This window comes from Cicer arietinum, chromosome 6 (genome assembly GCF_000331145.2).
Source record: "Cicer arietinum cultivar CDC Frontier isolate Library 1 chromosome 6, Cicar.CDCFrontier_v2.0, whole genome shotgun sequence".
NCBI lineage: Eukaryota > Viridiplantae > Streptophyta > Magnoliopsida > Fabales > Fabaceae > Cicer > Cicer arietinum.
In genome coordinates this window covers 7,637,902-7,658,737 of record NC_021165.2, presented here as the reverse complement: position 1 = coordinate 7,658,737, position 20,836 = coordinate 7,637,902, and the positions used below count along the sequence as shown (strand labels likewise).

Below are 20,836 nucleotides of genomic sequence, written 5' to 3'. Positions count from 1 at the left end.
TTGCACTGGCCAGACAGAGATTTAAGAGCACCAGCTGATTCAGCTCTAACGAGGTCATCGTTACCAGGGCCTAATAGTTTCAGGAGTTGTTTAGTGACCTCTGCGGACAATACCTTCGAACAAACAGATGCATCCTCCATCATTACAGAAGCAAGTAAAAAGCAAACATTGGCTAAAGTGCTAGGCTGTCCCATCGCCAATAACTTCAGTAATATGTCCACTCCTCCAGCTTGAATTGTTGAATTCCAGAATCCCTCGGCATTGCTAGAGAGATTTTTCAATGTTCCCGTCAGTAAACTTTCAACTGTATTTCCGGTTTTCAGGCCAGTATTCAACTGCTCCCAAAGCACTGGCACTACTCCTTCGGTGGAAAATATTTTCGATCCAACATGATCTTTCACGCCACCTTGAGAGACAGCATATATAGTCTTTGCAGCAGCAATTTGGCCTTCAGTAGAACTGGACTTTAGTAGACCAAGCAATGGAGGAATGCATCCTCCAAGCAAGACTTTCACCCTCAGTTCATTTTCTTTACAAAGTGAGCCCAAGACAGTTGCTGCCTGTATCTTCACATTCAACGAACCTGACCGGAGAAGGGAAACAAGCACTGGAACTGCTTGAGAGTGAGATCCAACAGCACTAAATGCATTTTCACGCATATCTATAAGATCCAATAACTGCCTTAAGGAATACTCTTTCTCGTGCACAGAAGATGAGCTCTGGCGCAGCTGCTCAATGCATTGAGCAACACTAGCTAATGTCCCATCTGGATCCTCCATGCTGCTATTACGATCTCTGCAATAAAAACCAGTTAAAATGTAAGATGCCAAAATTTTGTATCCATAGTCCATAAATTAAAGCATTAAATTTAGACCATTCTTAATTCATATATAGATACACCAAAACAACCTTATCTTCTATTATATAAAAAAAATTAACAAAAAATATTTTACTTTTGATAGAAACACTGATGCAAGAGGTACCCCACATGTGTTAGACTCTTATCTTAATTGGCTGCAATGCAAGCAGACAAATAGACACTAATACACAAAATGTATCAACTAAAAGAAATTACGTGTATTGATTCTAGGCTCATTGCATTACTTCACCACCAATTTTATTAGTTTGCAAACTACTCCTGTATGAAAACAAAAACTAGGTAAACATGAAGTTGAAACCAACCTCAATCCCATCTTCAGAGTAGAATGGGGAGTTGGGGGCTCTGAATCTTGAGCCTTCCCGTCACCGTTCCTTTCCTACAAACAAAAGAACAGACGTGGAGAATGTTAAGCAATGTGTCTTGATATTCCTGAATATGTAAACAAAAATAATAAACTTGATTATTATATTTCTAATCAAGAAAATTAAATTTTTCTAGTTTTGCCCTGCATCCCACAAGTTACGTTGCTCAATTAATAAGGCCTTCTATTCTATAATAGATGTTTCCGCCCTGCATCTCACAAGGTGGGCTGCTCAGTTGATAATGTCAGCTATCCTATAATAAATGTTTCTTGTCATTTTTATAAATGTACATATCTCAATCTGAAAAACTGTCACAGATATGTTTCTAAGGGACAATTTAAGATAAATAGCAGGAAAGAGGGGACTAGATTGATGAATTAAAAAATCTAAGATTTTCTTTAAACATTCTAGCATTGTCTAACATCTTATTTTTGTCTTAAACCTCTGAATCTCAAGGAAAAGGGGCATTGGTAATCCAGAATTCGGTTGGTAAGTAAGTAAAGTCTGATCAATAATTGTTTCAGCCAAGATTCAAACTCAGATTTTTCTGAACAATTCGTCCTTAACTGAAACTCATTAACCATTGAGTCCAATCACTTTGGTTACAATTGTCTAACATAAAGTACAACAGGAAATCAATCTGAATTAAACAGAAAATATCCAGATGTAATTAACTGTGACAAAGATCCATAGATATCACTACATGCTTACACTGACCATAACCCTTTTAAAGTTTCAAGCTTTACTAACCTCAAATCATGTTTGAGTGGATTAAAGTGATGGGTCATGGCATAAACATGAATAGAAACAAAAAACTATCTATGAAAATACCAGATCAGTGGCAGCATGGCTGCTGCCATTGTTGGCAGCATGCCTCCAAGAAAGTGTGGTAGCCAGCTTTGGCTTCTTCTTCTCTTCACTTTTTAACTTGAAGAAAACCACTCCTCTTCAGATCTACACTGAAGAGACACTGTTTACTGCTTCCACCTACTCAACACACACAAAATAAAGCTAAAACATGAGAGAATGAAAATCACCAATCTGAGACTGAAAATCAAATCATAAATGCAACAACAATAACTGGATCCAGAGTAACTCAGATCAACACTGATGTGCAACATTAACATGCTAATGTTATGGATTTAAATTTAAATGCATGATGATAAAAGCAGTAGTTGAAGTAAGAAATGCAGCTGAGGAATTAGAAAAGGGTAAAAGAGAATGAAACCTTGAATGATTGAAAATGCAAATGCATCTATGAATGTTGGATTTGGTGGAAGATAGAGAGAGAGAGACCAAAGAAGACCCTTTGGCTTTGGTAGGAGAAAGAAGAAAAAGAAATATAGTTGTACCTTTTTTATTTTATTTTAAAAAATCTGTTATTGCTTTTTTTTATTTTTACTTTGTGGGTATTTTGATTGTGTCTTACGTTTCCATTAGAATTTTGATGTTCATGTTTCATGGAAGAAGTTTTGACAGTGTGAGTGAAAGTGGATTAGTCCACCGACAACTGCCAAGTCGAAGCTCGGAGCTTATCAGCTCACGGGTTGGCGTCGGCTTCACATTCACTCTACTCATGCAATTTTATTTTATTTTTTTTACAAATATGGCCCTCCTTCCTTTATTATAACCCTCCAACATATTTAATGTGTATCAACAAAAATAATTGCAGTAATAAATTTATAAAAGGTATGTTACTTTTACGTATTTAGTCTTATAATTATTTATAATAAGAGAGAGAGAATGTTTTCCAAAATAATAAATTAATTAGAGATATTTTTATAAAAATTTATTAATACATATTGAATTTTATGTTAAGGGAAAAAAAAAGTGAAAAGAGGTCTTATAATTATAAACAAAAGGAAATCAACTACAATAAATTAAGCAAATATTAAGAGAATAATTCTCAATTAAAATAATGTTATAAAATAAATATAATAAAAGCGAGTTAATGTATCTTAAATCTTATTGTTTTAATTATATTATTTGACTCTGACATGTTTAATTGAAATGAATATGTATTGACCTAATCTTAATAAAATATATAATAGATATCACACGCACATAAATGATTAAGTTTACAAACTTTAGGAGATGTTAGTTCTAGATAAAACAAAAAAATGATAAAAACAGACAAATCCAATATATTAAGTTATTCTTATGAATAGACATCACTGATCTTTGATAGAGAGTAGAAATTCCCTTCATTTATGAAAAGAAACGGACAATTTTAAGTATTTGTATGATTTTACACACACAAAACCATAGACATAAAGTTCTCCTGTTACTTTTAAGAAATTGATAGAATAACACTAATAGGAGTGGTAACATAAACTTGTGTTTGAGATGAAAAGACTATTGCCATATTCTAGATCATAAACTAGATAGATCTTAAACTAAAGTTAGGAACGAAACTCTAATTATTGATCGCAAGGTTTTGGGCTTGAAGCCGAGCTCATTACTAGCACCAAGCCTAACTAACTAGACAGCAATTTCGAAAAGATTATCTCCACTAACAAAATTTATCCTTTTGTTCTATACAGATTTTGGTTAGTCTAAGTGTGGGTATATAATATCATCTTCCATAAAACATTTCGAATTATAGATTATGATTTTCGTAAACGAAGCCTCAACAGAATGGGAGGCTTGATGGCAAAATATTGTAAGTTCGACTTTTGGCACATAAAATGACAGCATGAATTATTTGGATTTGGACAAGCTGTATCAGCAACTGATTTAGATATAAGTATGCAATAAAATCAAGTATCATGTTATTTGCAGCTACGCCTCGTAAGCATTTGCTTTGCTGTTAACATTACCCTGTTGATTGGGACACTCTACCATATATCAATTGATTTCAGCACTAAAACCCCAATTACTTGTTTGGTTTATGTTATTAAATTAATTAATCACAGTGGAATTAGAACACTAGAATAAGCTTTACTTCAAGAAGAGGGCCTTTTTTTTTCCATTACCGAAAATACTAACTTATAGAACAGAAGTTGATGTGTCACCGCTAGTGATTGGGATTGTAGACTCGTTGCTCTTGTGAGTGTTGGAGATACTATTATAAAAACAATTTTTTCGGAGGGGTCTATGATATGACAAAATGATAGAAACCAAACAACCACTGTTTCCGTTTTATATACTGTTTTCCTTTAAAGAAAGAAAGACAATCAGCAAGGGTGTTATTTTGGTAATACACTTGACAAGCACAAAAGCAAAACCTAACCAACCAACCTAAAATAGAAAACTGTTAAAGCGCAAAATGAATGTAAGCAACATATCTAACATTTTGCAGGTGGAAAAACTCATTAATTATCATCCCTCAAGAAACCACCTTGAACTATTATTTGTATGGAGAGCACTGATAGACATTTGACGTCTGAGGCGTATTATTGAAATTTTCATACTAAGAAATGCAACATTTTAATCATTCTTGAAAGAAAAAATATACAGAGCCTGATACCACTTGGGTCCAAACCCCAAAGCCAGTGGAGTTTTATACAGATATCACAGAATCAACTAATTTCAGGTGCTATGAAAGAAAAGGGCTAAGTTGTTTTCTTGTGGGTCAATAATTAAGGCAATTTCCGTTGGTATCCTTGATGGAACCAAATAATCTCAGCAACCTTTAGGTATTAAATCAACACGGCCTTGTAAATATTCAAAATTTGATAATTATGTAAGGCTAATGGAATTGGCATAGGATTGAAGAAAAACAACAGCCTGCTCAGAAATAGCCCTGTTTCTTGCTTGCTTCACCCAACCTGTTACAATTTCTGCAGCTTGAGTGTCTCTGACACTTTCTTCTAGAAAATCTGCTGCTTCAGCAAGTTTTCCTTCAGCCAAGTAACTCTCAACTTTGTTAATCACAGATTCAATCCCATCACCTGATTGGTCAGCTTCCCTAACCTGAAGAATATGGAGTAACAATTTGTACTTCAGGATGAATTTGATATAGGTGAAAATGAGAGTTAGAGCACCGGAAAGAAATAAAGGTAGTAAGTGTATCAAAGCACAAATTATGTCTCAATGGGCACCAATTTCATTGCCCCATCAAATTCTATTTTCCCATTAAGCACACACTTCAATGTAAATGCCATGTTGGTCACTTATCCACGTACCTTCAACAAGGATGCTACACGTGCCAAAGAATGTGCCAATATACCTCCCCCACCTGGTGGCAATAGGTTGAAGTGTCGTATATTACCTTTTAAGAAATCAAACTGCAAAAGAATAAACACAAATTAGAAACATTCAAAAGATTGAAATCTAATCTACCCTAGAATTAATGTAGTAACAGTCAACTACATTTCAGGAAATTGCAAACAATGTTCAATAATTCCCTTAATTTCTTTGGCGGTCAATTCATATGTTTTATATAAATTTATAAGGCAGCTTCAAAAGATAGGATCGTTATTGAATATAGGAGACAGCCAAAGGACTGGCCATTGATAAAAGTAAGGAAATCAATTTAAAGAGATCCAGATTCATGCTATAAGCATCCAGAGCATACAACGTTTAGCATATAACAAATGAAAAAAGAAATGTGGCAATTTTATAAGAACAAGTAACCCATGAAGTCAACCACAGACAGGAACGCAACTTGCCTTCTGCTTTAATTGCAGTTGTGTGTCAGTGCCATTGTTTCTTGTCTCTTCAGGAAGGGATGCTAGCACCAAATCCAGAACTGACTCTTTATCTATGCCTTCACCATAAGACTGCAAATTTTCTATTTCCGTCTGAATTGGCAATCCTTTTGATAGTGCATCTTCAAGTGCAAGTGCTCTCTGCAGGATTCATGCACAAATAACAAGAAACTGGTAATTGGTAAGCAGGACTGGAAACTAATAAAATATTACAAACTCATATTTCATCGTTAAGCTCCTCCATGGATGAAAGATAGATAAAAACATGAAGAAACAGGGAGAAGAGATACCAAGGCAAAATTTTGAGCAGCATGACTTTGACGAGCTTCTTCAGATCGAGCATAAAATGCCATGCACAAGGCATTTATCTAGAGAATTGGAGGGAAATAAATTTTTGAATCTATGTCAAATTTCAACTTTGATATATGCTATACGAAAGATATTGATAACTAAGAGAAAGTCAACAAAGCCTCACTAGCTAAAGTATGATGTCAACTTTGCAACTATCAAAAGTCTACCAGTGTTTTGCCTTTTCTAATGAGTATTCCTTGATCAACTACTTATAAGCTTATATTTGCATAACCAAGAAACTTTCCAATAGTTTCAAGTCAGCCATGCCATAGTCGTCTGACAGAACATAATATGGAAAGAAAACAATACTTTCCATTGACAAAATAATTAGTTCATATCCAGCAAAATCACATGGAAACTTAAATTCGTATTATTCATGTTCCGAACTTTGAAAAAGCAACACAAGTCCATATACAAAAATAAGTGAATTAATTAAGTGAACACATCAGCCTTGGTGCAGTTGTACTGAAAATTGCGTATAAACACTTTTACTAACATTCTTTTGGTCTTTAGGATGTACAGAAAGTTGTCACTAATCAGAAAAGATTCAAATTTCAAACTGGTACATAAAGGAACTCCATTTCTATACCTTCATTACTCTTACAAAAATTCCTCCATGATGAACCTACCATGTAAATGAGCATGTAGCACTAATTTGCTAAGAATGAAGGATAGTTTGTTATATACTATACCAAAAATCTACATTGGTAAAAAAAAATTTCTCTGTTTAGAAACTCCTTCAAGTAATGAAATGACCAAGAATGCAATTTCCTACTAAGCAGGTTTTACTGAATGTAATCTACTAAAAGTTGCATAAGAAAGTTAACGCCATAGGCCCATAACTGAACTGAATTTGTTAGCATGAGTTCATAAGTAATCACTAAATTTTGAACCTTTATGACAATGTTGCCCTTAGTAGAAGTAGCTCCGGAATGTTTTTTACTCAACAAAACTATTATGACTACTGAAATTTTGTATTCTTCTAAATGCTACCTATTGAAAATCATATCCCTGCTCATAATGAAGTCAGCTATGACTAAATTTAATATGGGTGTATCTATACCCATCCTTGATTCTAGCAGAAGACTCACATTAATATTTGCTTCAGACATTTTTTCAAGTTGGGCTGCCTTCTCATTTGCTATGGCTGCATTTAACTCTGCCTTTGCTAACTCCTGAGTTTTCTTCAACTTTAGTTCTGTTTCAATTTTCTGCAATTATGAATGATGCAATTGACATTAACAAATATTATATACTATACAGAGAGAGGCGAACAACACTTGTGCTACCAATAAACTAAATGTTCACCTTTTGTTCAAGTTCTATCTTTAATTTCTCTTCCATCTTTTCTTGAAGTGACTTAATAGCAAGAGCTGCTTTTGCCTTCTCTCTCTTTAGCTCCTGAAAAGTATTGAGATAAAAAAAAAAAAAGAGAGAAAAGAAAGATCAAGCCTTAGTAACGTTGTAGAGGCAAACAGTACATATCAAAAAAACACTCAACTTGATAGGTAAACAAGCCTCACAATTACAAAACAAACTTGACAGGCTGAGTTCAAATTTGATTCTGTTTATGTTTTGTGAGACCGCTGTCAAGTCAAATAAATATAATCATATGTTGAATTTCAATATGAACTACTATGCTCAATCAAGACCACGTAACTACAATTGAATAAAATAATGAGAATAAAAACTTGAAGTGTAATACTTAATTGTAGTGTAATAGTTAGTTAATGACAGCTGTAACCAAACTCATATAGGCTTGAAGGTTAAGGGTCGGCCAGTCAGCTATATATAGTTGATATCTTCTTGTATCTGTAACAAAACTCATTTTCACAAAATACACTTAACAGATTCAAGTCTAGAACAATGTCCCTCTCAATTTTCTCTCTTATCTCCTAAATGTATATACATTGAACAACGAAGCCGTACTCCCATATACAGAGATTATAATTTGTTCGAATGAGGCAGCTTCTGTCTTTGTCTTTCATAATCTTGTTATTTCTCATCCATGTATTCCAGACAAAAATGAACAAACAAAAATCATTTTAAATTGAATAAAAAGGAAGAAAATAAAACCCTTTTTACCTTGTCCAACATTGCAGCTTCTTCAGCAAGCATAAGTTCTTTGGCAGCTGCATCTTTCAACTTCTTTTCATATTTTTCCTAGCACAACAAAGTTGGAAGTAAAAATTAGTATTATAAAAGCTAATAAATAAATAAATATAAATGCTTAGCCGACTTGCACAGATTATAGAGTAAGCTAACCTTCAACACCTTCTTCTCTTCATTAAAAGCACGTGCATCTTCATAAGCTTGCCTTTTCTCCGCAGCATGGACGACTTGAAGGAAATCAATAACCAGTTTTCCATCCTTAGATGCATAACCATCTTCCAAGTCCTCCATTGCACCACTATGTGTCTAATTTCAGTAAGTTAGCTTTCATGCATGATCAGAATCACAAATGAATGTATCACTAAAAAGTTAACAGGAAAATAAAGCAGGATCATAAAGAAACCTTTTTTTCGTCAGGAAAATGACTGTTCTCAGGAAAGCCATGACTATATAAATAAATAGAAGGGCTTCCTTCTGACTTATTCCCTAAGTGATATTCCTGAAGGAGGGTGGGTGGTTGTTCTGTATCTTCACCTACTACATTCTGCCGTGGAGTAAGAAAGGAAATATATTAATTATCAATAAATGTCAAAATTCAATTTAGAAAGAAAAAAATAAGGAAAAAGATCCTTCATGAACACTGGGAATAACTAAATAATTTGATAAGCTAGCATTCTGTTATAAAATTTAACCCATTATGATTACCAAAAAGATCACAGTTGATATTAATGATTAACATGTATATCATGACAAACTCACATGAACCTCTCTTCTCTCCTCTATTTCCTGTTGCTTCGGTTGAATATTTTCAGTTCCATTCTCATCTAGAAATGCATTGTCCTGTGTAGATGTGGATGTATGTTGAACTCCCACTTCCGGTCTTAGAGAAACATCTGTTTCTGTGCTTTTTATGCCAACAATCCCATTAGGCTGCACCACAAAATCTTTACTAGGATCATCAGATGTTGGACTACTTTGAGGAGATTCAGGAAACTGATTTTCTATGGAACCAACATTATGATCTTCAGCAATATCAGAAATGTCTTGCATAGGAATCGGTTGATCACCTGAATCTTCTATTACAATTTCTGGCTGTGGAAGACTGGTATCAACCTTCTGCTCTGCATGCTCTACAGCAGGATTTTCATTGTTAAATTTCTCACTACTGGGTGAAACTAACTCGTCTAGTGAATGTTGTCCACTCTTCAAATCTCCAGTGGTACCATCTATCTGAGCTTCATGGGGAACACTAGGCTTCTCCTTCTCAAGATATTTATCTAAGAAACCAAATTGGTAAGCTGCCAGAAGAGCAGCACTTACAGCAGCACTTCCAATTAAAAACTTCGATTGAGAACCAGCAGACTCAGGTGGCTTGCCTGTAGAACCAGGACCTGAGGCACGGCCTGGTCTTGGTGCATTTGAGGATTTCTTTCGCGAAAATAGATGTGATGGTATCTTCTGGAATATGTAATGCAGAAAAGAAGGGTAATAAATTAGAAAAGGGTCACATGTGAAGCTGAGTTTGGAAATGAGAACTACCAAATCCACAACCTAAGTAGTTTCTATCACAAATATAAGTAAAATAGAGACATTCATTTGTATAGCAAGAGCAAGTGTTTCAACGTTAACATTTAACAGCTTCCTGCCCTACATTCTTATGATTAAATACGTAAAATAAAAAATGAGAGACGGCAGCTCTATACTAGCACCAGTGTTGCATTATATCTGTATTTGAAGTCACATACCATTGTGCTATACACAAGTGAAATATGCAGATAAATAACAGAGTTGCTACTACAATGTTGTATAGCATACAGATAAAAAAATAAAAATAAAAAGTATAGGCAGATGCTTCATTTCAGTGCATAAAATACTTTGATACTTCATGCAACACAGTAATAATTAGCATACATGGCACCAAGGGGGCAAGGATACAAGTCCCGTCACAATAGTACAAAATACTCTTCCTGCTTCAAATATTCTAAGATTATCAGGGACTTTGAACAACTTGTGCTAAGCATTTCTTTCTTTTCTAATTACTCAAGTCTTACATGCTTTAGATATTGTACTTTTCCTAATTTGTAGCATAACTGTCTAGATTTGAGTATGGACCAAAATCTGATAAAAACCAAGTGTGCTAGATTTAGATTTAGAAGATAAGAATATGGAAACTATGTGGAGAAAAAAGATGGATTTTACAGCTGAGCACGATTCAACTACCCAGAAAACATAATGTGTGGAGGATATTCTTATGAGTGATTTTAACATTACTCCCAATTCCAACCATGTAGTGACAAAGTCATTGGACATTATAGTAATTTCCTTCTTCAACAATAAGTAAGCTTAGCTGCTCAAGTGATATTTAGGGACAAAGAGTCGTATTCAGAGGCAAGGACACAGCTTATTTAAGTCATGCTCATGCATTCAACTATCAAAGAAGGAATGGATTATCAGCTGTGTTTGTTTGTCACTATGATGCCTTCCTTATGGTGTGATAGATTCACACACTAAGTGTAGTTTTATGATTAGCATAGAGATGGGAATATAAAGGGATATAGCACCCAAAACTCATTCCTTTACAAATTGAATCTTTCTTAATCCTTACATCTACCCCTGTAAAGCATGGTCACCATTTTGGGACCTTGTCCCCGCATTGTACACATCTCTCACATAGACACTAGTAGGCACTTGTTTGTACATGCACAATTCAAAAATTATTTCTTCAACTCAAACATGGACAAGGACATAGCTTGGAAACAGCATCGATGTGACCATTTAATATATGAATAAAAATTGGATGTAATTGACCTGTACATGGCTAGTTCTAACAACTAACTCTAAGACAAGTTTGCTTAGGATTTCTTTCACTGGAAAGTCACAATAGAAATTATGCAATTTTTTTCTCTGAGGGGCTTACAGATTAGCAAGTATTGACAGAAATTGCTAGAGTGGACCATCTCAATTGGTGATCAATTGTGAATCAGTCCTAATCTGCAATTCTTTAACTATTTGGAAGCCTTTGAACATTTTTGAATTTATGGTTTTCCCAAACCCAATCCCAAATTTGCAACATAGGTAGGCATCAGACGAGATTGACGGTGGAAGATATGACCTATGACTCTAATGTCTAAACCTAAGCGTAACATTTGCCCAACCACGAAGGGAATTCAAATATCATATGCAGTGGATTCCTATAATGGAGAAAGTGACAAGGTATGTAACTCCAAAAGAGGACTTCATAGAAAAAAATTAAAACCAAATGTCGCCTTCCCCATGAAATCCAGAGCCATCTCATTCGGTGTTCTAAAAGAATGAATATAATAAGGACAAGCTAAGGAAAATACGCATCAGCAAATGGACATCCAGTTTTCGATGGAGGCATCTCCAACACATTTCTAGCAATAGAGGCAACTTCAAATTCCTACTCCTAGTCACTGGCTCTCACGGTGAAGAGATGCAGAGAGCGGAACCTTGATGCGGAGCAGTGATAGGAGAAGCTCAAATTCCTCGTGGGTACACTCGAATCAATGTATATAGGCATAGCTCTTTCATTTCAAGGTTAAGGGTTTTGGTTGTTCCATGATTCAGTAAAATCCAATCCCCATCCCTCATCTCGTCATTTTTTTTCCAAATCCCACTTCTCCAGAGTCTTGTCTCAATGAGGTGGTAGTGGTGAGTTCTCAAAGAAAGAGCAGTGGAGGAGGAATGGGCAGAACAGAAGTACAGATAAGAGGGGGGAGGCGGAAAGGTTTTTCAGGGATAAATCACCAGAAATTTAAAAAAAAGTAAAGACCATCTAAATATTAAAAGAATTGCTGATTGAGACCTGATCATGGTAGACCACCTGTTGAGTTGGTCTACCCTAGCTATCACCAGTATTGACTCAAATGACAAATATTAAGATTTTGCGTAGTTTATACAAATGGTAGTATGAATTGTGGAAAAACTTCCATATAATTTCAATTTGATGTGTGAACTTGTGTCTTCGTCCTACTCCTACCATTAATAATAATTTAATTTAATATATCTGCTTCATAGGTCTACCATAAAAACCCATCAAGTGCAAAATCCTATCATCACTGGTTCTGCTCAAAGTATCCTAATATTCTTAAACCGCAACCTATTGTTTCCAAGCTAGAACTCCCCCATGCATCCTGAATGAAATCCTTCAATTCTTCAAATTTAAACCTCTAGCCCATTTGCTATTCTGTGATTGCACAAAAGAACTTCAGAAGAAACATGGAAGGGTTTTAACTTTCAATTGTTGGTGTCTAAATTAAGATGGGTTGCAAAACCATTGAATTGAGGATGATACACACTTTTTTGGTTGTTTTTGTATGAATAGAGTGCAAGTACTGGAGAGTAATGAGGAAATGACAAGCTTATAAAAGTGAACTAATATTTCTTATGTTCAAATGTTGTCCTATTTAACCTAATAATCAATCCCAACTCCCAGGTCCATACATGGTTAATGCCGATCGGTGTTAATAACAAAAGAGTACTAAATGATTTAAAATAAATAAGCAAAGACTGTTTATATAGATGAACAATTCCAGTGCTCTGATTACAAGATATTAAGTTCCATTAATGAATCAGTTGCTACTATTTCATATAAAACTCCGCACTATTTGCATCAATTGCATTAAAAAAAAATCAAGAGTAGAAATTAGGCACCTGATTTATAAAATGTCTGGGGTTACTTCTAAACGTTTGTCGAGATGAAATTTCCAAAATGGACCTGCAATAAGAACGACAAGGCATCATCAAACTCGAAAATGCGATCGCATTGAATTCTCAGACAGTGAAAATCAAAAAGAGCAGCTATGAAATCAATGAGAATGAAATGAGGGAGAAAATATTCGATTCGTCGGCATCACGAACTCACAACAAAAACGCATAAATTTGCAGTGCCAAAAAAAATGCATAACGTGAAAAGGAAAATGAAAATAGAAAAAAACGCAAGTGCGGTATTGGTTTAGATAGGTGTATACCTCCGGAACATGGTAGCTTCGGAGAGATTGGGGACAAGGTGTTTGATGAAAAGACTGAACTAGAAAGAAAAAGAGAGTTGAGAGTGAAAGTAGTTGGTTGAGATAGATAAGTGGATCGGGATTCGGGAATTGTAATAATCGGTTAAGTGAATAAGAAGTTTCTTTTGCCGATTGCCGTGGCTGTGTTGTGTCGCAGAGTCTGCTACAATCTACAAGCCAACCGTAGCGTCAAAAACTCAAAATTGATGTTTCTGTGATTTTAGTGGTGTGTGGGGGAGGAATAAGAATTATAAAAAGTTTCTTTCGGGGGCCAAAAATTGATTACGTAAATTATGTGTCGTTACGCAAATAATATAATTTGCATAACAAAAGAATAGTTTTTTAAGAGAACTACCTCAATGTATTGAAAAACTACTAAGGCCCATATGGGCCCAAACCCAAAAAATATACAGGTGGGAAGGTTGAGATATCCTCTACTCACACCAGCAAGACTTAAGTGATTAATGGTTAAATATTCAGTTTGATCCCTTAAATTAAACATTTGTATTAATTTAATCCCTCAAAATATTGATCATCTATAATAATGACTGATTTATTAAAATATTGATAAAAAACTTTTATTTGTCAATGATATTATGATGTATCACATTGAGTGACTATCTAGTAATGATAATTAAAGAGAAGTTAAAAATCTTTAAATTTTAATACTCCACAAGATGTTGATACTATATTGGATTGAAGATTTTGCATATACATGTGAGTTTTTAATAGTATTTATCATTTCATTTAAGAAAATAAATAAATGAGAGAAGTTAAAGATTTGACTTCCACCTTCAATGTATTCCATGCAATTATGCACAATATTAAAAAGAATGGCATTGATATCAATTAAAACATCAAATTTATAATATCCCACACTTAATTATAGTTTTATATGAGTTTGTCTTCTTTATTTTTTTCCTTCTCTAAAATCTTTAGAAATTAACATATCTCTATTTGCATATAAATTTAGAATGTAGAGGAGAAAAAGACAGCCACAGAATATTTATACAAGTGAGAGATTTTCAATTTGAAATCCTAGATCATATTAATTTGATTTTAACTTTTGTTTGTCTTTACTAATAAGACTTGTGTTCAAGCGAAATTAGGATTAGATTTTTGAGTGATCAACTGTATTTAAAAAATTTATTTAAAAAGAAAAAGAAAATCATATCTACATCAACTATCTATGTTAATTATAATTTATTAAAACACATAATGTATGAATTGATAAGATTTGATTGATTGCTCTATTTCTAAGTTGCAAAAATTAAATAATCTTTTAATTAAAAATATACAATATTCGTATCAATTAGTTACATAACCACTTTTCTTTATTTTTAATTTTTTGTAAGATACCAATTATATTGTTTGGTAGTTACTAAACTAAAATGGTTACTTTCAGTAAAAAAAAAAAAAAAGCTTAAATGATATTTATTCATAAAAGTTACTCTTAAAATTGCCCGCACAATCATTACCAAGCTCTCAAGTTAACCCATTATATGGTCATGTCATATGCCAAGAAGAATGCAGTTTATATCGTATGGTTTAATTACTTACAATCTAGTAGCATATAATTGTTTTTTTTTTTTTAAAAAGCTGCATGGCCCAGGCCCCCCAGCTCATAACATGTGTTTGCCCCTGCTTGTATGCCAATTATCAATTAACGTTGATACATCACTAGTCACTACTTAAAGATTAATTAGTTTAATTCAGAATAAAAGATTAATTAATCGAAAGTATTCAAATTTAGTCCTACTAAATGTATTTTTGATTAAATTTTGCAAAGTCACAATAAATCCTGGTAATTGTTTTTTAAATAATGCATTATTATTTTTATAAAATTACATTAATTCGTCTCGTCCTAATTATAAGAAACTTACGGTGATAATAAAAATGTATTTAAATAAATTCTCACTAAAAATTTACTTAAAGTGTACTTACCTACACTTTATATCTAAACTTTGAAACTATAAAAAGCAAGGTAAATAAATACACTATCACTGTATTTGTTTTAGGTGAAATGAGAAAGAGAGAAGTGGGAGAGAGATGTCAAACTTCTATCGTTTGGTTTGTAGAGAAGTTGGAGAAAGATTAGTTTTTTGTAGATCCCATTGTTTTTTCGTTTCTCTGCTGAACTTTTTTAATTGTTTCCTGTACTACCCTTATCATTGTCACTCTTCGTAGCATTTCAGTGGCTACACCGCCAATGCATTTTAGCTCGGTTCCACCATCTTATTGCATACAAAGCTTCAATTTTTATTTTTGTTTCATGTGGATTTGCAGCAAACCCATTTTAAATCTTGTGTTTTTTTGGCTTAAAGTCATGGACATTTTTTATTGAGGAAATTTTAAGTAGGAAACAAAGGCTTGCAAAATCACAAGCATTTTTTTGAAACAAAAATAACTACAAAGGAATACCCTACCTTTTCTTTAATTAAATAAATTTTTTAAAACATCGCCTTCTCTTTAATTGAGTAATTGTAATAGAATATATAAAAAATTATTGTAACAAAAAAATTAAATAATTAACTAAATTTTTTTTGACAAATTATATTGTTTGTATTTTATAAAGATGAGACATTTTTTAGTTTTTTTTTGTCAATTAATTAGAGTTATCTCTTTCCTATTTTTATTTTCTTTTTTTTATATCGAACAATATATCAAATCTACTCAATTTTCCATCTATTTATTTGTTCTTACACTCTCTCTCACCTATTTTTCTCTTTTCTATTTCTGTTCACAGCCAAACACAGTGTATAAGACTTGTTTAAAGTAGTCATCTATGAGTTTTTATAATATTTTTTGATAAGTCATTTTAAATTCATAACTTATCTTTTTTCTTATAATCTTACCTTTATTATTATAATAATTGTTTAACTTTTATATTTTATTTATTATAATTGAAAATAAATAATTTTAGAAATTAAAGATAATTTATATAATTTTAATAAATAATATTTTAAAATAATAATTTTAAATAAGATAAAAAATATATCAAATTAATAAAAAATAAATGCTTTAAAATAATTAATAACATATATTTTTAATTAAAAATATATTTGTAGATTATTTCTAATTATAAGTCTAATTTTGAGGCTAGATATAAATAATGACCAAACCGTCCTTATTGCGCTGGAACATGGGAGAGAACACCAAATAAATCAAAACCTAGACATTAAAAAAGCAGCAAGCAAAGAAGAGGAGCATTAACAAAACTCAAGATACGGTCACAGTGAACCGATTTCACAATATGGGCAATAACCGCCAACACCGATTCAGAAATCACCGCAACCATCATGCTCAATCCAGTCGTCAAAACCAATCCGCACTGTAATTTCTCACCGAATGCCCACTCGTTTTCGCTATTTTGATTTCCTATTCACGCGTGTTTTCTTATTCTTTTATTCATGTTTTTTCAGAGAGAACGATTCTCAAATATGCGTTCAAGGTTCTTATTCACTCTTCAATTCATTCATTCATTTTATTTATTTATTTATTTATTTTCAAATTAAACATGTTCATGACGTGCTTTTAACTGCAGAAACTTGTGAAGGCGATAATGAAGAAGCTGAAGAACTCACACTACCCCAAATAAAGCTTGCAATGTGGGTATGTATCTATATCTATATCTATATCTATACAATTCAACACAACCGTTTTACTAATTTTAATTTAATGATGGCGGCACAGTACACACTTGAGTGTGATTGTGTCATATCATGATTTTGCTTTTTTAACTTCATTATTTTTATCAAATTGTTATTCAATCTTTAAGTTTTAACTAACTAATTAGAGTTATAAATAAGAAGACTCTGTTTGCAGAAGTTTCTTCAATTCTGTATACTGTGAATTTATCTCCTATAAAGTAAGTAATTCACTTTAAGGGTTAAGTATGTAATCTCAACCATTAATGAATAAACCACTTTTGATGTTATGTTTACATGTATAACAAATCATAGAATATGGTGGAATATCAATTTTGATTTATTCGTCAATGATCAAAGTGAATTGCTTGTTTTAGAGATGTTAAATCTTATTACTGTATATATCACTACTGAATTTGGATCTAATATTATATGTCATTTAGCTGTGTTTTTATGTGATTGGTTCTCATGATGTTGACTTGACTCAGGATTTTGGGCAATGCGATTCCAAAAAGTGCACTGGACGCAAGCTTTCAAGACTGCATTTTCTAAAAGCAAGTATTTGTTATCTTTTTTCTTCATTCACTGATTACTTTTTAAATTCAAAAGGTGTGTGTGTGTGCACACACACATTGATATATTTATGAATATAATATATGATTATTAAATGCACAAGTACCTATTTATACTTTGCAACTGCGTTAATTTGATGTTAAAGTATCATTGACAAGACAAGATTAGGTTATCGCTTTTCCTTTAAGCTTTAGCACATAAAATAAATGACACCATAAAATTTGTTAACTCATAGATAAAAATTAAAATGGGTTTGAATGCTATGGCTAGCAATATAGTCATTGGTTAAAGTTAGTTGCACGATATTGGAAGATTACATTGGATGTCAAAGGCCTCAAGTTGGTATCTGTTTGACGTTCTTTCACTAGAGTCATCTACGGCCTCTGAACTACACATGCAATACTGAACAAGAGATTTTTTAAAAGCGTAAAAAAAATATAGTAAAAAGGGAAGAGCATATCACAATTTAGAAATGACGAGGCAGTTCCAAATGGGCTACATCTGTAAGATGAAATAATTCAAATATTTTATATGGAGGAAGCCTTTTGACTTTGGAGGGCAAGGGCAAGGGCAAGGCAGCATGGAAAGAGAAGCTTTTGCTTAAATATATGAATGAGCAGGTGTCTAGTAATTACTTGGTGCCCTGGTCCATAGAGATATCATAGTATCTGTAGATATACGTAATAGCTTGCTGTCTATACAATTTATTGTGACAAAATATCTAGTGATATTTATGGTAAAATTTTGATACTCTGTAAGCAGAAATAATCTGTAGTTTGTTACTCTTTGTTGTTGATTTTATAATCTATGAAGGTCTAATTACACTATTGAAAGATGCTTAATAAGTCAGTAGTTTTGATTCTGTTCTATCTTGTGCAGGAGTTACGTGTGACTAATGGTTTTGGGGGAATTTGTTTAAGGTACTTGGTCATAAAAATTATTTCTCTGTTGCTTACCTTATTGAAATTTTAAGGCCAAATGGGTGCTAGGTTGCTAACCTTGTGAAGCAATGTATTCTCTTTTGACTGTTGAGTAGATATATACTATATTGCAACTCTGCAAGTTCCTTTGTTCACTGAATAATGAATATCTATTGTAATTCTGTTTTGACAGTCCTGTTGGGAAGCAATGTGTCTCAAGAGAAGATTCCTCTGTAGTCCAGAATAAAGGATTGGCTGTTGTGGATTGTTCATGGGCACGCTTAGATGACGTGCCTTTTGTTAAGTTGCGCTGCGCTGCTCCTCGCCTCTGTATGAGAACTTATCCACTGACAAGAATATGTTTAATTTTTTACATGCTTATTTCATTATATTCTGTTCAAATACAGCATTGCAGGACTAGGTTGTCTATAGCTAGAAATAGCGCCGCTATCCCAGCGGAGTAGTAAGTGGCTGCTGGCCGCTACCATCTGGCAATTGCGTTGCACCATCATGCTTAAAAATTTCTTCTACCATCAATGCTTTTAATCATTTTGTGCCCTGTTTAGGGTTGCTTCAATCACAAGGAATGTAATGGTTTGTTTTCATAATTTGTTTTTATTGCAGTGCCATGGCTTGTAGCAGCGAACCCAATAAATTATGGTCGGCCATGTCAGCTATCTTGTGTAGAGGCCTTATCTGCTGCTTTGATAATATGGTACCGAAATTGCATTATCTATGACTGGATGATATCTTTGGTTTTGGTTCTAGTTTGTTCCTATATTTCACTCGCTGCAAAATTTGCAACTGAAATTTGGTGTCCCATATGTTTCATGTTACCTGGTTTGCTACTAGACTACCATTGCTGGAAATGTGCTGTGCAGAACAGATCATGCTGTCACCAATGTGTTTAGTTTTTAAACGGAACAAAAGTTTGACTAAATTGATAATTGACCTTGCAGTTGGAAGCATATACATTGAACCATTCTTCTAAGATGCTTTGTTATTGAAATGAAAACTATTGATTGAAGTTCTTTCCTATGATCTTGCAGTGGAGAAGAAGAAACAGCAAATCTGTTGCTCGGCAAGTTTAACTGGGGTCATGCTTTTTTGTCTCTGAATAAGTATGATAAGATTCTGTTTTTTTTTTTTTTACATTTTCACTTTACAATATAGGTTATTTTCACTTATGATATTTTGAGGGCACATGTTCAAGCACATGCATGGCATAGATTTATAGTACGATATGTTGACGTTAAAATATGATAGTATGTTCAAACTCTGGCTAGTATTTTGGTTCTATGTAAAACCACTGTGAATTTCAAGGGGTTTGTTTTGTTTCCTTGAGATCCGTGACTAACCTGTAAGTCACCGAATTTGATTATTCATTACACGTGGCTTATCAATGCAGGGAATTACTGAAGGCCTACGCTAATTGCCAAAACAGTGCTGAGATTATTTCTGTTCAAAATGATTGGCTATCACAAGCACGTCAGATTCCAAGGGCTCCTACTGATAGCAAAGGTATGTTTGGTTGTAATATTTATTTTACACGACGAAGGCCATAACTGATTAACCATTTAACCTCCAATAGAGAGGATGTCAATTCTAGGCGCAACATTAATCTTGTTGCCTTGTGATGTGGCCTGGTTCTGCTCCCGGGTTCTTGTCATGAAAACTGTCTATATTCATGAGGATAAGGCTTTGTAACTTCTGACTCTCTCCAGAGTCCAGGCCACATAATAGCAGGATCCTTATGCAATGGGGTGGGTGTCCTGTGTTATTGTGATTTGAATTTTATTTCTTGCTGTTTCACCTTTCCACTTGGGTTTGAAAGTAAACACACCAAAGTATCTGCAATTCTGCATATTTAGCAAATCATGACTGATCTGTTGATCCAACTGGGAGAACTAATGAATATCACTGATGCATATACATCAACCCTAGTCATAACTTTTTGATCTGTATGCGTATCGCATACTATCGTCTTTTCTAAGGCAATTGTCAAATATGTTTATATCTTGCTTCTTCAAAAGGGGCACATGAGGCCATAATTATGCTTCTAGTACTTTTGTTAAGTATACTGTATATTGGTTGCTCTGGTATGAAGTTGTTTAGTCCGTGCATTTCAATCTTATCTTAGTGTGAAAAAGTTTGGTTGCCGTTGCATATTTTGTGGGTGCTGATTTTTTGTTGTATCACAGTCATATAAATACCTCTAATATATTGGAATTTTAACTAATTTGCTTTTCCCCCATGTTGCATGGCAGTAGCTGCGGATGAAAATGATGATAATAGTCAAAACTCTTCCG

General features: G+C 33.5%; 3 protein-coding genes across 4 annotated transcripts in view; 1 reads left to right on the top strand and 2 right to left on the bottom strand.

Moving 5' to 3' along the window:
* Positions 1 to 2,161, bottom strand: part of LOC101494820 (protein CELLULOSE SYNTHASE INTERACTIVE 1) — a 10,673-nt gene extending 8,512 nt beyond the window's left edge. The window contains exons 1-3 of the mRNA XM_073370253.1: positions 2,074 to 2,161; positions 1,183 to 1,256; positions 3 to 795 (exon numbers count right to left, since the gene is read on the bottom strand). Coding sequence (XP_073226354.1) covers positions 3 to 795; positions 1,183 to 1,193 — 804 coding nt within the window. The 5' untranslated portion in view covers positions 1,194 to 1,256; positions 2,074 to 2,161. The remainder of the gene's footprint in view (positions 1 to 2; positions 796 to 1,182; positions 1,257 to 2,073) is intronic.
* Positions 2,162 to 4,613: 2,452 nt separating this feature from the next.
* LOC101496556 (MICOS complex subunit MIC60, mitochondrial) lies at positions 4,614 to 13,638 on the bottom strand. Of its 2 annotated transcripts, XM_004503985.4 has the most exons (12): positions 13,349 to 13,636; positions 13,032 to 13,095; positions 9,117 to 9,815; positions 8,761 to 8,901; positions 8,511 to 8,663; positions 8,331 to 8,408; positions 7,554 to 7,646; positions 7,337 to 7,456; positions 6,185 to 6,262; positions 5,856 to 6,035; positions 5,370 to 5,471; positions 4,614 to 5,157 (listed from the first exon to the last, which is right to left on the bottom strand). In XM_004503985.4, exons 1-12 carry the CDS (start codon positions 13,357 to 13,359, stop codon positions 4,924 to 4,926), a joined length of 1,953 nt encoding a protein of 650 aa, XP_004504042.1. In that variant the 5' UTR covers positions 13,360 to 13,636; the 3' UTR covers positions 4,614 to 4,923. The 2 variants fall into 2 exon arrangements, with proteins under 2 accessions (XP_004504042.1, XP_027191713.1); XM_027335912.2 differs by lacking the exon at positions 6,185 to 6,262 and having other exon boundaries at positions 13,349 to 13,638.
* A 2,877-nt stretch (positions 13,639 to 16,515) lies between these two features.
* Positions 16,516 to 20,836, top strand: part of LOC101496229 (uncharacterized) — a 5,432-nt gene continuing 1,111 nt past the window's right edge. The window contains exons 1-10 of the mRNA XM_073369709.1: positions 16,516 to 16,720; positions 16,810 to 16,838; positions 16,932 to 16,999; positions 17,523 to 17,588; positions 18,487 to 18,527; positions 18,721 to 18,857; positions 19,152 to 19,242; positions 19,577 to 19,648; positions 19,936 to 20,048; positions 20,795 to 20,834. Of these exons, the coding sequence (XP_073225810.1) occupies positions 16,641 to 16,720; positions 16,810 to 16,838; positions 16,932 to 16,999; positions 17,523 to 17,588; positions 18,487 to 18,527; positions 18,721 to 18,857; positions 19,152 to 19,242; positions 19,577 to 19,648; positions 19,936 to 20,048; positions 20,795 to 20,834 (737 nt within the window). The 5' untranslated portion in view covers positions 16,516 to 16,640. The remainder of the gene's footprint in view (positions 16,721 to 16,809; positions 16,839 to 16,931; positions 17,000 to 17,522; positions 17,589 to 18,486; positions 18,528 to 18,720; positions 18,858 to 19,151; positions 19,243 to 19,576; positions 19,649 to 19,935; positions 20,049 to 20,794; positions 20,835 to 20,836) is intronic.